Source organism: Pocillopora verrucosa, chromosome 7 (assembly GCF_036669915.1).
Source record: "Pocillopora verrucosa isolate sample1 chromosome 7, ASM3666991v2, whole genome shotgun sequence".
Classification (NCBI taxonomy): Eukaryota; Metazoa; Cnidaria; class Anthozoa; order Scleractinia; family Pocilloporidae; genus Pocillopora; species Pocillopora verrucosa.
Window position 1 is genome coordinate 23,606,533 of NC_089318.1, and position 15,518 is coordinate 23,622,050.

Genomic DNA, 15,518 nt, shown 5'->3' on the forward strand with positions numbered 1-15,518 from the left:
CTTGGACCTCCGGATCTTGCAGTCCGGGATTTTATTCCTCGATTCCTCTTGGGGAGTTCATTCCTATGACGAAACTTATAAAAACTTCCATTCCCTCAATCTCATATATGGGACAATGTTGGATTGACATGATACCTGAATCCCAACAAACTGTTCATTAGGCCGTTATTGAAGAGTTTGTTACTATTCAGGCGCAGCAATGTTTTAAAGTTACAATACCAGATTTAAACCTGAATTTCTAAGACTATCACAGATTCTATGGGTGAAAATTGTTCGTCAACAGTCGTTCAAGAAAGAAATTTAAAACATTGACATTTGAAAAAAAAATAGTATTTTATTTATCTGATGTACATTAAATGTCTATTAAATAAAATTTATTACCATATCTGGATAAATAATACATATATGATTTATCATATAAAGCCATCAGGAAAGCAGTGTGTCTAACAGAGGAAAACCATAATATTTTTTACAAAGTTACCCATAATATTTGTTGCTTAACAGGATCGAATGAGATGCGACGAGAGCACAGTCTCGTATTCATGATTCCAGTCCTTTCTCGTGCAAAGACAGCCTAAGCCTCAACCATGAATCATAAGAATTGCCTATAACCCTTTGAAAAATTGTGGCTAACGCTTACGCACTACGTACTGATAAAGTGTTGCCTTATAATCTCTTTATTGCTAGCCATTGGAGGAAACTCACACCATGGTTGCTACAGAACCTCTGTTATGCTCCCCGATGGAGAGACCTCTTTGTTGAGGTAACAACATTTTTATTCTTGGCAAAACTCGCGTCAGTATCGCAAAAAAAAATTAGTCTAAAGTTCTATCAATCACGATGATTCCACAGTTTGTTGACGCCGTCTCTTTACACAATCTGCCAGAACGTCTTTAATGGTTTGTTCACCGAGTAATGTGTTAAATTCATTGAGATCAGCCAGGCGGCTAAACTCTTTTTCCCGATAGTGGAAGTTGAACGTGCTATAAGGGTTATGGCGACCTTCGAAAAGTGAAAAATTAGCGTAATCTATTTCTTCTTCTGTACAGCGAAATATCCCTAGAAAAATAAAAGAGCAAAATGGTACTAAGATTTTTCTTTTGTTGAATAAAGTTCAGCCTTTAGGTATGGTATGGGCATGCAAGACTCGGGGTTAGCGTCTTAGGGGTAGTAAACCATGCGAAGTTATCGTTATCATTTTCCGATACTTTAAATCATTACTTGGTAAAACTTGGATACCATAACTCATCACAATCGTTTGATCTACGTACAATCTAACAACTGACTCTCGTGATATAAAATAATAGGAAATAAGTAATACCTGGTCTAGATTCTTCCTTGAACGTTTTATTCGCCAGCAAAAAATGGATTAAAATTGGGCAAGTTGGATCGCTTGGATCACGAAATATATAGAACTCTTTTATGCCGTGTTTTCTGTACTGCGATTCAGCTGTAATGGGAGGAAATTTCATGTTGTGTTCTCTGGCCCATTTTTCCGCCAATAACAGTTCCTAAGGAGACACAGATAAAACAGATTGAGGTATATGAAGATCAAATAAGGAATTCGTATTGGTGAGCTATATCTGGGCTGAAGTATATCTAAAACCATAGCTTTCGACCGCATAGACTTTCAGTAACATACAGATAAGGCATTTGACCGCGCAATTGCAACTCGCCAAAGATATGAGCTCTTAGCAAAAGTTTTAGGACGAAACCCTTCTCCTGTGACACACGGGAAGAATAACTTTACCGGAGAGTTTTTGACCTCAAGCCAAGATTATTTTATCATATTGCTATGAACTATTAAGAATTTGAAGTATTTGGGAACTACTAAAATTAGGAATGTTCTGGGTAAGCTTTTGGGGTTTGTTAGATTATCTTGGACTCAGACAAGGGTGCGAGTCTTGTGAGCCTGGGTTTGCTATTTGGTGCAAGACCACGCATTTATTTTTACCCTTTTAGTGATGTGTCCTTGGCCATTGTAGTAGGGCTTAGTTCTCGTACGATAATTGTTATCGCTAGTCGTGTTTGCATTTGTCCTTGACCTTGCTCAGAGTCCTCAACAGGGAGTTTTAATTAGGTTTTAGTTCTATAATGTCGGATTTTTTTCAAGTACTTTGTTGTTCATTTCGAATGCCCAAAAATGCCAACCGATAGGGTATTTAAGAGTGAGTACTTAGAACTGAAATAGTTAGAAAAGAGACAGAGCCTCAGGGAGTGAAATGACGTTTCTGAACAGACTTCTGCTGCCTTCCTTATGCGCGTGGTTTTCGAGCTGGCTTACCCCAACTGTCTAACAATATGTTAATGACAAAAATTCTGCTCAGGCTTGTGCTAAGTCGGTAAAAGCCTACAACTGGGTTTATCTTAAGTAGTCGAATCTTCAGATGCAATCTTTTTACAGTACCTCAAAAGGAAATTCAACATCTCTCTTTCGTATACTGAAGTCAAAAGATATGAAAACATCCACTTTGCGTTGTGGTCTCAGTAGGGGAGGGAATGGGGAGTTGAACACGAGCCCGCTGTCAACCAAGTAAATATGACGAGAATTGAGAGCTAACTCGTCAGCGGCATCCGCCGTAACATCTTCATCATCATCCCCTTCTGTAAAACATGATAACAGTATGAAATCTATATTCACAAGACTGTTAAGGAAATCAAATTGAAGTAAGAAGGTAAAAGAAAGCTATCCACTGGAATACACGTAAATTCTCAGAATTAGTTAAAAGGCGGTGACTAAGGATTTCCCAATTTGTTACAAGTAAATTGTAAACTACAGCCCGGCTCTATTTCCCTATTGCTTCATGCATGCCTCAGTTTTCGTACGACCTCATTAGTTTGCAGTTGTTTCTCTTTCGTTTGTGGCTAATTAGGATTCCGTATAAGTTTGCGGATACATGTGAGAATCAGATTAACTGCGCACCCTACCGCTTTCCTGTTTGGAAGTTTGATAAACCAACCAAATAATCATTTGGTTTTCAAGTGCAAGTGGATGATTTATGCGATGTTATTTCAGTCAATGTAATCATTACTCGCCAGTCTCGCTCCTGAGTTGCTCATGGCCTGTTGTTCATTCAATTCAACAAAACTAAAGAAGCCGATGGAAGAAATTACAATAATTCTGATTAACAGAGGCACAAACCTGAAAGAATTGGTGCCGCTAAAATTTGAAGACCGCGAAGAAAGTTATGTACCAGTCCCGCTCGGCCAGTGCGCGTTCTAAATACGGCAAGTTTATCTACAAGGACTTCAAAGAATCGACCAAAGAAACCTTTTCCCTCTTTATCCTTTTCCTTAATTTCATCACTATTATTGTTTTCGAGCATGACACCATCCACATCATCATCGTCATCATCTTCTTCATTATCGCTGTCACTATCTACGTCATCACGTCCATCTTGGCAGTCAATCATTTCCCCTAAAATATAAAATTGAAACCTTAAGTATTTGCAAAAATGGTATATAACTGTCAAAGCTTGACCCAGTTTCCATGTCATGAAGTGGCTAGGAGTATGGTAACTTCTACTGGTTTTTACGTGAAAAAAGACCATTTAGAACCACATACTCAATTCCTCTCTGAGATCTCCACGATTACTCATATCAGCAATTGTGTCATCTGGGATTCTTCCTTCAGTGAGAACACGCTGCAGGAGTATGGTGAACGCGCTTCCCCATAAACCTACAATCACATTAAAAATTCATATTAATCACTGACGACTTCAATGATGATAAAACTGGAACAACTGTAAATGGTTGATTATTTTAGCAGTTAAGTCTTTAAAGTTCACTCAAAGCAAAATTTTTAATGCGATAATTAAAACGAACTCGTTGGGAAGCTCAAAGCGAATTGAGACAAATGGCGCACAGACATGACGAAATATTCTCGGAGGACACATCAAAGTTTTCACTAAGGACGGAGTGTCAAGGTGAGATCTTCGAAAATAATCCGGCCTTACAGAAAGGGATCATATGAGAAGGCCAGGTTGAGGTGTTTGTTCAACCAGCTTGAACTTACATCAACACCCCCCCCCCCCACCTCCCCCTTCTCCCTCCTTGTTTGGTATAAAGGGTCATGAGCCACTAAACTGGATGTGGTTTTCGGGTTCTCGAGTCTTAAATAGGGTATATAAAACTTCACTTTTTAGCCTCCTGAGCAAATTGTCTCTCTTTATCCAAAGTCTTGAGTAGGATGTGAGCCTCAGCGAAGCAAGGTCCACAAGTGAAATATTGAAAATTTTCTTTGCACCAAATTTTAAATTTTCTGTCCGAATTTACTAGATGTAACTGGACGAGGTCAACGTACCAAAACCTTTGAAAATATTTGTCTCTAATAAGGTCGTGGCCCACGCAGCACGCTAAGCCCCACCCACCCACAACCTCCCCCTCCTCATGCGTTGGTTGACAATCAAGAGATCACTTACTTACCTTGTAAATAGTGAAGTGGAGGCTCAGGGTACGGAGTAACAAGTTTACCACAAAAAAACTTGCTACCAAAGCGTTCCGTCCTCATATAAGTCCCATACCTTGCTATGCCTATTTCGAACGGAGAAAACTCCAGCCATTCTGTCAATAGTGAAACAATTCAGTCATTTGCAAATCTTAAGCACATAATTAGGCTTCACTTTATCACCTGAACCACGGGAAAGAGATCTAACCCTGCACATGGAATGTTCCAGAAGAGTTGGAAAGGACTCAGCCGTGACTTTACACTAACAAATACCTGTTGGCGTTCGCTGTTTAGCTCTGTTTTTTAATTGTACAGTGCGATTTTTTTCGGATGCGAAAAACAGCATGCTCCACCTACTGATAGTACATGGTTTTTATCCATAAGTTATTTTGCATACAACTTTCGTTGTATCCAGCCGTAGGTGCTAATCAAGGGACTTTCGAACTGATTTATTGGCATCACAGATCATGACAGGCGGTTTTTAAGTCGCTTTTTCCACCTAAGCATAGTAGGCAAAAGAAAATTCGCCGTTCATTCAGTTTGTGGCCATCACCGCCACTGAATGAGCTTCGTAAAACCACGTTCAGCTACAATCGATCTACGCCGATCTCCAGCCGTTTCAGACGGCTGGTTGTCATACTCAAGCTTCCCAAAAAACGTGGTGAGAAGCAATATAGGCCTTCAGGTTACTATGCCTACTAGTTGAACCTACCACAATATTCTTTGGCAGATACGTCTTTTTTCACATGCACACAGGTGTACAGTGGAAATGGTACTGTGGCATCTTTGATTTTCTTGCGTTGTTGACTTAGTTTCGGAATGTCGTCTCTCTGTTAGAAAAAAAATGAATAAATAAAAAGGGTATTAAAGTTATGTGAATTAAGGCTATGTTCGAATTCGCTTTGTTTTATTTTGTTTGAACTTTCGTTTATTTTCGAGTTTTTGTTTTTGTCTTTTGTTAATCGTCACATCAAAGAGCGACCTCGTCTTTAGAACGTAAGGAGAACCAACCCCCTTCTCCCTTTACTACGTCGTTTGAAGAAAAAAGCCTCCTGGCGATGAGGTTGTCTTAACAACTGTTATAGAACGGATTTTTGGAAAGAAAATTTTCAACGAGAGTTTCTCCACTACTGTACTATTTCCACTGAATAGCTTTATTTCACCACTAACTATGTAGACTGCCGGCTAGAAAAGAAAAGGCTTCACTAACTTACATCCTTTAGGATTGTTTCGCCGACCAAATAACCAAAGAAGTCAGTAAAGCTGACTGGCTGTCCTTGCCTTTTCTTCTTTATGATAATCTTTAGATGTCTGTACATCCAAGATGGCGTTATCAACAGCCACATCCAGTTATCATTAACGTTTTCTTGCAGTGTCTTCCGGATCACTCTTGGATGAACGTACGGCCACTCAGGGTGAGAGTACAAAGTAGACAGATACCTTGGAAATCAAAACATTCGCGTTAAGAATACTACCAAAATCAAATGCTAAGATCCATTCATTCTTTGGCTCGCTTGAGAATGGCCTAAACCATAATTTCTTGCCTAAACGCATCACCTGACGCACTGCCTGTTTAAATGATCCTAAGAAAGGAAACCAAAGAGTCAACATCGCGGGCAATAAATGTTTTGACATAAGTCTATTTCTACCCATTCCATTTTGCCTCGCACACAGCAAAAAATATTTGAAGATAATAAACAATTGCCTCCATTTGACTAAAAAATATGTTTTTATATATTTTAAATTTTTAATAAAAATTTAATATCATCAATTTTCCAACAATGAAGTAACAACTAGGCCAAGATATCCACTTGCAACACTTCCACAACCACATGTTTTCTTATTAGCAAGCGCCTTTATTCTGCGCGAAATTCACCCTTTAGTTCGCCTATTCGTGCATCCAGCGACATCTGACAAGAGCATGTACAAACAAAACACGTTGAAGTACTAACCAAGCTGAACCTGATAGTCCTGCTGCATACATGGCACAGTCCAACACACCCATGTCCTTCAAAGCACAGAACACACCACTCAGAGACACCATGGCACGAAACCCGCCCCCAGACCCCAGAACAGCGACCGTGGGAACCTGATTCAAAAATGCAAGTCACGTCAACAAAATTTTGAGCCAAAACTAAAGTTAAAACTGTCACATAACAACCATCTCTCTAAAAATACAAGAAACGAAAGACGTTGCAAGGATTTACAATTTACTTACTTCGTCGATTGTTTTGGGTCCACGTTCACCAAGAAATGTTTTCATCGAGTCAAAAACAAACCGTTTTCTTTTCGAAAGAAATTCCTCTTCCTCCTCGCAAAGTTCCATGCTGTATCGCATATCTTCGCTTGCGGTGCTGTAAAGTAATGGACTTACAATCAGTCGTCAGGCGTGTTACCGGGACTCACCTCTAAATTGGGAACATTTCCCCTGAGAGGATTATATATCAGGATGGGGAGGGAGGGGGGTGGGGATGAACGGTTGGTAATAAAGGGAAAACTTAGCTGCACTAAAAAAATCAGCTCCCAAGACGACAAACATACGGAACAAGATGAAAAATAATTCTTGTTTGATAAAATTCGAGCAAAAGAAAATCCCAAGTCACGAGTGAAACATAATGGTTTGTTTTCAAATTTTCACACACTTTCAGTCGCACTAAAGTTCTAATACAGAGACTCAAAATCAAAAACAGTGCATACCAATTTTCCACTCTCATTTCCACGTCAACTTCAGACACCTGATAAAGTAAAATTTCAAAGAAAAACAAAGTCTAAGACTAATTTAGCAAAATGGTTTGAAAATCGATTAAAAACAGGGCCGTAGCTAGCATGAGGCAAGACGAGGCAATTGTCTCATCTTGATTTTGGCCTTTTTTTCATTTTGAAGAAACGTCTAATTAAGAAAATAATCCCTAGAAAAAAATTGAGCATTTCTGAGCCTCTAGATTTCAACATTTTCCGGGGGGGCATGCCCCCAAACCCCCCCCCCCCCAAACTTGCCTCGTCTTGTTCTGAAGTCTGGCTACGGCCCTGAAAAACACAAAATCTTAATTGGGACAAGTGTTGCGTGACGTTAGCAGGACTCGATAAACCTTAACAGGGTGATTTAGTGATATCAACTGAGTTTATAATGTAAATTGGCCATCGTAAAGAGTTTAAAGGCTGACGAAGGGCTAACGCTCGAAACGTCAGCCTTTAAACTCTTTACGGTGGCCAATTTACCTTTTAAACTCTGTTGATAACACTAAATTACCCTGTTATGCTCTCCCACCGACGCAGCACCACATTTTCTTTAGAAACTTACTCCCTTTGTTCATCGATAAACTTTAACCAGTTTCTCAACCCAGTTTCCATGGCTCATAATCAGTTGTTTTACCTTCCGAAACGTGAACGTCTTCTCATAAGTCTCGTCGACCTTCAAGGTTGCGAGATCGAAGATTTCTTTCTCGACCAAATCGTCATGAAACAAGTCACAGTCCATCAGTGTTATTTCTGAAAAAAGAACAGTTGTATTGGAAAATTCTAGATTTTTGGAGAAAAGGCTGATAAGATTTCCTGCGTTTTACAGTTTTTTAAACTGCTTTAGACTTAACACTTTTGGATCTTTTTTTTTTTTTCAAAAAAGAACCCAACAAAACAAAACGTGCAATTATATCACCTTTGTAACCATTTCCCAACCATCCCTGAGCCAAATTCTCACCAGCTTACCAAACATGACAACAAAAGACAAACAACTAGGATGTTCTCTTGAGCGCAGAGCTTATGACTAGCAATCTCCACTAAGTTGAACAATCATTTGCATCATTTGACCTACCAAACAGGTATTATTCTGTGTGCGTGTACGTGTGTCATTTTTTGGCAGATTGAGGTAAGCCCTTGGTGAGCGCGAATCACGCGCTAGTCACGCACATATTTCAGCTGACCTTGCTTCTAGTAATGTTTGGACTGTTATTGTGACGTACCCCTTTATACGTGCAATGCCTACTTACGTAACAAATTCATCTTATCCGGGTCAAGAAAAAACTGGAACATTTCATCCCATTCCGGATTAGAGGTATTTCTCTGAGCCTTGGTTCTTCGTTTCCCGTTTGGTGAAGTTGGTATAAATAACTTGACATAAGGATCAGGAGTATCAACTGAAGAGAATTATACGGTTGAATGTACTCATTAATAGGTGTACACGATTGGCTGCTTTCTCGAGGTTAACGTAAATGCGGCGTGAGTGTTTTACGAGGTCTGGAAACAAAAATGCCAGACCCCTCGCCGGCCCGAAAGCTATGGGCGTTGCTCTCGTGCCGCGATACCAGTATGCGCCTGCTTCCAGACTAATTTTATTTTTACAGTTACTACAGTTGATTTAAATACTGAAAAGTATTTGAAAACGTTTTATTTTAATGCATTATGCAGCCTTTGGCAGATATTATTAAGGAACCGTACTGCTTTCCTACAACACACAGTTCTGGATCCCTAACGGTTTCTCGTCTAATAATGTCAGTAGTCTGCGCAAAAATTGCGTCGTTCGTCTCTGTTTATCATTTAATTACCATATCCAACCCTCTAAAGGGTTTAAAAATACGTCTTCACTTATCCTTTTCAATGTCTGCTTTTCTGTCATCGTTTCCCTCGCTTTTAACCTTTTTAATCACAATTTGTCTGCTTAAAGTCCACTTGAATCTTGAAAAAATTTCAGAAACAACCGAGGCTTTTTAATGCAAGGGACTGAGCCAAGAAAACGTCTGATAAAGGTGACTACTTTGAACATGCACAAATGTTTATTAAATACTTACTCATGCCTTCCAAGTCGCCTACAGTTATATTACGTCCACGAAGTACTCTGATTGTAAGTCTGAGACATGAACGATACGTCGCCTGTAAGTCAAATAGAGAAACATCACTGGTGAAGCAGATAACTGAAATTATACCTTTCTTTCTCGAGTGGTCCTTAAAATCGATTGTTAATCTGTTCTCAACCTTGATACACAATATGTTTTCTTTCTGATAAAGAATTAACGGCGAAAGGAAATGAACAAATAGAAAAAAATTGAAAAGAACATCATCGTTTATAATATTTTAAATTTCCTTTTTCTTTTCTATTGAAAAGAAATACCGTCTTAAAATAGGAAAGTGATTTTCAGTCTTAATGAACATTTAAGGAAGATGTAGAGTAGTTGTACATTGTCCCTTATTAAAACACCATGTCGAATTAAAAAAACAAACAAACAGAATTTTAAATTAAACGTTTTACTTCTTCTACCACAGTACTACGTCTGCAGATGGTTTAAGAAAACGATAAAGAACTAAGCTTGCAAATGCCTTACCTGCACGAATCTTCGCTTGGGCCGTTTTCCGAAATCTCTCTGCGATCCAACATTTGTCTGGGTGTTGTTTGCATCGAGAGAATGCGGTTTTCTCTCACCTAACAAAAAATCCAAGCAACTGTCAAAACTTAGTCATGTGTTACAGTTCTCCTCGCACGCTCGTATCCATCAATTACCTATAGAAACGCATACCATGTTTTATCGTCCGTACATGAAAGCTGATGGTTTGTGAAACTTATAGATATTGATAAAGAACACTTCAAACTTAAAGTACTAGTCTGTCCTGTTTCGAAAAAATCTTGCATGCTTCTTGAAAGTAAAATTCGCCATAAGGGTTTCGAAATGGCTTCAAAGAAGGAAACGGTATAAGAAAAGACAGACATACAAGCTACAATTAAATTTTAGAACGTGTTTTGTTCTCATGGATTACCCTACAGAAATGCCTCAGACATCACCAGTAGAGCGTGGATTTATTGTCCTCACCCCAACAAGTTCGTAATTAGTTTTCCGCACATGTATGTACGCGTCGCGGACTAACGTGTTAGTGAGTCGGGTAAAATTTACGCACAGCGCCATACTATTGCTAAACAAATCTGTTTTCCCAATGGCAATGTATTGTTTTTGTCATTGTTTTCTCTATCCAGGAACTGAATGCATAATGTAGTATGTGGCTGCGCGGAAATTTTACCGTGAGTCGTTCGTTGAGAAATAGTAATATGTTGAATGGAACACATTTGCAACAACTCGATGAGGTTTTCGTGACTGATGATAAGTTTTCCTAGTTTAATTGAACCACGAAAAATGAATCGTCCACCCACAGTAATTAACCTTGAGTCGCATTAACAAACACAGTTTGTAAAACCATGAGACATACATGTCAGGCCTTTGTCTAGTAAACGATAGCTAAAACTGACACAAAAACCTAATTGTGACGAAGTCATTAAATTATTTCAACCAGCGTTAATGAGCTCAACTGAGCGTCACCAGAAAACCTTGTTTCAAAGGAGAGTCAGTGAGACTCGAAGACTGAAATTTACGAAACAATTAGTTGGCTTCGTTATGTTTTAAGCAAACGCTACGCAATTTTCACTTCAATCTATTTCACAACTTACCGCCAACACATCCGTTCTTAGAGCTTCTTCAAAATACTTAACAACGATGGCAAAATTTTGTTTCCATAGCGTTTTTATTGACATTTCAAAACATTGTAACGCTCACGTTTGTCAAAGAACGAAGAGCAGAATTAACGTCGAAGACATGGGCGAAAATTAAGCTACTGAATCAAAACCTGGTTAGGGAGACTAACACTTACAAAGGATATACTGGAGAAAATATACTAGAGACTTACATGTACACCCAGATTGAATTAGTATGATGCGTATTTAAAAGTGATGGACTAAACACTGACCCCAGTCCATAGGTTACCCCGTTGGATTACGCAAATGGACTAACAAATACAACGAGAGTGGGGCGATTGTTTTAAACATTTAAAGTCCTTCCAACAAAAAATTGCTCGAAGTCATATGTTACTTCCCTTCGTATTGGTCATGAATTAAGGCGGTAATTAGATAATAATATTCACTGTTTTGTGCTTCAGTATAACGATTGACGCAGATGTTTGTCATGCACATTAGAGATTCTTCACAGTCAGCCATCCGTCTAGATTCAGTGATAAATGTAGTTTACAGCAGCAATGTGATGCCAAGGTGAAGCAAAGCACAACAACACGACATATTGTTTAAACCGTCACGTTGCTATTGCTCTAAATAAGAGAAAACGTGTTTAATTATGAGTCGACGTGTTTACAAGCGTGACGAGTTGAAGCTCTAAGTAGAAGCTCTACGGTATAGCATTGAAGTGGACACAAGTATTAAGTGCAATGCCGGTGGAACTGAAACTCTGAATTAGACTGCTGAAACGATTTATTGCCATTCCCCGCGCTGAGTCGAAGTTAATTTTGGCTTTCGACTAAAAACTACTGCGTGTCAGTAAATAACGAAGGCACGAGCAATGTAGGAATATAGATAGCAGTGCTCTCAATAGAACTCATTCGAAACAAGATTTTGTAACGTTGGTTAATATTGGCAGTCTTTACGGGTAGTGCATGAACAGGGGATCAGTCCATCACCATATTAAATTATTGAAGATAAGGTCGATAAGTAAGAAGCGCAAAAACGGCATAATTTAAACTGTCATCTGTAAGGATTTCGAATGGATGAAGAAAAGGTATACTGCATTGCTTCTTACCTCGACAAGCCAGTTGATTGAGTTGGGTCTTAGGATGAGCAGTTTGTCTTTCTGGAGTCGTGGACTCTTGGCTAGTCAGGTGTCTGTCGTGATTTTGATGATTAACGGTTCCATTGCGGTTTACTTCTCCACATTGTTCCTTGTCTGAGCGCGATGAAGGATTTACGCTTTTGATCGAAGATTTACGCACCTTTGATGGCCTAGAACCCATACTTAAGAACAGCTACGTGCTACGTTTCTCCTCTCTAAGTTTTTTAGACTTAAAAAGAGCAAGGTGCAGGATTGCGGAAAACTTGTGACACATGTCACAAAGTTTTTTTTTTATCATAAATAAAAGAAACAAAGTATGCTTACAATTCGCAGCTTCTAGATTTTAATGACGTCATTAACATTTCATCTTTGTCAATGCTTGTTTACTATAGCTGCCGGCAGCGTTTAAGATGACGTAATCAAAGCAAAAATTTAAATATTTTTCTTGTTCCAGAACCTTTTTCGTTCGTCTCTCGGCGCCCTTTACTTTTAAAGTTCGTCGCTTTAAACCCTTGAAAATCTACTCCCTCCTCAACTCTTCCCTCCCCTCCCCCCCTTCCCCTTTTGGCATTTGCATCAGGTCTATTGATTGAGTATTGAGAAAGTTTAATGGTAATCATCGACAAAATGACAGGGCAGAACTCATTTTAATACTTGTTGAAGCATCTCTTTTTGTGAAATACACTCGTTGTTGGCGTCACTGTAATCTTAAGGAAACCTACGGAACTGCTGGGCTGGAATTACGACAAGGGGCTTAAGTTTTGTCTACAAGGCTACAAGGCGTCTTCTAGGTTAGTGCAATGATATCCTTCATTTAAAGCATCAGCCCCGAAGAAGACCAGAGGCGCAAGTCGAAGTTTTGAGCCTTTTTAAAAGGTTAAAACTCTTTACACCATAACATCAGAACTGTTCTGTAAACATTTCCTATGTTACCACTGTTTGAAAACCACGAGCTTCTTTAATGGGCGATGATTTCCTACATTCTCATATCCTTAATGTTTGATTTAGGGGGGATACTCTGAGGAGAAATTTGTTGCTGGTCACTCTTAAACACGAAGGCGCGCTATATAGGGAGAGGTGCCTTAGGTACCTCTGGATCATTTGTCACTCAACCGTAATGGCATAAAGAACTCCAAAACAGCTTGAGCTGCAGCCAATGCAAGGAACTGACCAGAGGCGTATTTCTCGGTAAATTTCTACGTTTTCATCACAATGGAAGAATTTGTTGAGGTTTGTATCACCTTCCTCCGAACGAAACCTTCTTCATTTGTGGCGGTAAATTTGAAATTCGAAATGATTCGCTTCGCCATCGCGTAAAACTGCCATGGCGTAATTTCATGTCTGCTTCTAAATACTGGATGTAGATGACCGTAAGAATAAAAAGAAAAGATGAAGAAATGAGAAATGACTATGAGAGAGAACACTTGCGCATGGGTAAAGTGGGAAAAGAAGCCCCTTTTGATAAACGGAGGGAAGTAGGAACAATCCTGTTAAATATACGTTAAAAACCTACACAAGTTATATAAATATTTAAATGTCTTTCCCTTTTATGGACTCTTCAAGATGTAAGCAGTGTTTTTGATCGTGCATTTCATTCATTTAATTTTTATTACTATTCTGGTACAAACTGTGGAATATATCTAGAGTCACGCGGTTTTACCTGTGGATTCGATTGGTTAACAAGGATATCGATGGGCTGATAAGATTCTAGACCGTGAATTTCTGGCTCAGGATCCGGCGTCACCCTTGTTGGTTTGTGAAAGAATGAAAACGTGAAAAAAATGTGTATGACCGTCCCTACTACAGACAAAACAATGACAGAAGTTGTGATAACTTTAAAAATCCACGGATTCCACCGCGAGTCACTGTTCGTCTTTGACCATGAGTAAAACAGCAAAATCATCACAACGTTTTCACCGGTAAAACAAGAGTAAAAGAGAGTTGAAGAAATCACGGATCTGCCAAGTTTTATGTCGAACAATTTGGCATTGAGATCCATTACTTTAAATCCCAGGTAAACGAATACGTAGCATGGCATAAGTAGCAAAGCAATCCACCAAACTTCTTTCTCGCTGAAGTATTTGTGATTTCTATAGACATAAATTGTTATGCATATCAACTCATGGAAAGCCAGGACAGCTGAGGTAAACCATTTGAAAGCAACAAGGAAAGCTACAATTGACATCCCACGAGCTGCGATAAGGCAAACGTTGTAAAATATCATAGCCAAAAAATGTGTTACTGTGGCCTCTTTAACAAAGCTGCAGTACTCGAACAAGGTCATTACCCAAACGAGGTTTATAAATGTAACACAAATCGAGAAAATTTGTATCGGATAAATTTTTTGCTCTTGAATGACTGTCACGTAAATCTGAAGAATAATTTGCGGCATGTTTTCCAAAAGGCCTTCTACATAGTGATAAACTTTTTCAGCTCTGTAATCCTGTCGAAGTTTTTCGTCGTCCACGAGCCAACCCCGGACGCTTCGCACTTCGTCATAATTCCGTAAACAAACGAGTAGAAGCTTCATCTTCAGAAAGCCAGATCCGCATGGATTGGCAAAGAAAATAAATTTTCCCACCAGTACAATCTTGCTCTCTTGTTTGCAACGTTGCAAGAGGTATGCAAGTGTTAATAGGAACGATGGCAAAACTGCAAACGCCAAGCAAAAGCCAAACCAGATAAACTGTCGCTGTCGGTAATAAGTTGTTGCTGTCAATATGTCGGTTGCTACGTCAGAACAAGTTAGGAACGCACCAAAAGAATACTTGAGAAGTTCGTATTGGCCAAGTCGTATAGTATTTTCAGCCATTTTCCCATTACACTGGTTCACTGATCATCGAAGTTTTGATGTTGCTTGCACAATTGTTAAACGTGAAAATCTAAACTTGCTCTCAATCCGTCTTTGGTCTGAAAATAAATCTCATCGATGAAATCATGCGTGACTAGTGTGTTATCATACAACGTAGTAATGCAGCAATTTGTGATCTTTCTGTCGGCTGCAGACGTTCTTTTGTCTTGAATTAAATCGTTTTTCGTCCAGAATTGATCGACGATTTGATTCCTTCATCGTAGAAGTTAAATATATCTCACCAAAAGCTAAACCACTAATTAGTTTGCATATCACCTTACGGCATTTGCAATGAAAATTAATTACATTTCTGACGTACACGAGTCACGGCCGACCGGATAATACATTTTCTGAAGAAATGTCTTCTTCGATAAGTGTTTTACTGGTAAAATAAACGACGACAGTTCTTGCCGAAGGAAAATCTTTCTCGTGGATTGCCCTAAATCGCAAAAATAGAGCTCTAATTTTGTCAATATTTAACTTTGTCATGTTTTATATTATCTGAACAAAGCTCGCATGTGGTGATCGTGATGTAAGCTGAAAACCATTTATGACATTTTTTATTAGCCTATGAAAGCCTTTCATAATCCCAAATAATAATTTTCCCTGATATGACGAGAATATCTTA

General features: G+C 38.9%; 2 protein-coding genes across 3 annotated transcripts; both read right to left on the reverse strand.

Annotated features, from left to right (window-relative positions):
• Nucleotides 1-312: 312 nt before the first annotated feature.
• LOC131792105 (cytosolic phospholipase A2) lies at nucleotides 313-12,318 on the reverse strand. Of its 2 annotated transcripts, XM_059109476.2 has the most exons (16): nucleotides 12,010-12,318; nucleotides 9,763-9,860; nucleotides 9,232-9,313; nucleotides 8,434-8,580; nucleotides 7,821-7,936; nucleotides 7,145-7,182; nucleotides 6,666-6,801; nucleotides 6,400-6,536; nucleotides 5,662-5,887; nucleotides 5,160-5,277; nucleotides 4,426-4,563; nucleotides 3,566-3,679; nucleotides 3,143-3,418; nucleotides 2,408-2,604; nucleotides 1,322-1,511; nucleotides 313-1,059 (listed from the first exon to the last, which is right to left on the reverse strand). In XM_059109476.2, exons 1-16 carry the CDS (start codon nucleotides 12,218-12,220, stop codon nucleotides 836-838), a joined length of 2,448 nt encoding a protein of 815 aa, XP_058965459.2. In that variant the 5' UTR covers nucleotides 12,221-12,318; the 3' UTR covers nucleotides 313-835. The 2 variants fall into 2 exon arrangements, with proteins under 2 accessions (XP_058965459.2, XP_058965460.2); XM_059109477.2 differs by lacking the exon at nucleotides 8,434-8,580.
• A 1,289-nt stretch (nucleotides 12,319-13,607) lies between these two features.
• On the reverse strand, nucleotides 13,608-15,309 carry LOC131792136 (XK-related protein 8-like). Its single transcript, XM_059109508.2, has one exon. It carries the CDS (start codon nucleotides 14,849-14,851, stop codon nucleotides 13,652-13,654), a length of 1,200 nt encoding a protein of 399 aa, XP_058965491.2. The 5' UTR covers nucleotides 14,852-15,309; the 3' UTR covers nucleotides 13,608-13,651.
• Between the last annotated feature and the right edge of the window lie 209 nt (nucleotides 15,310-15,518).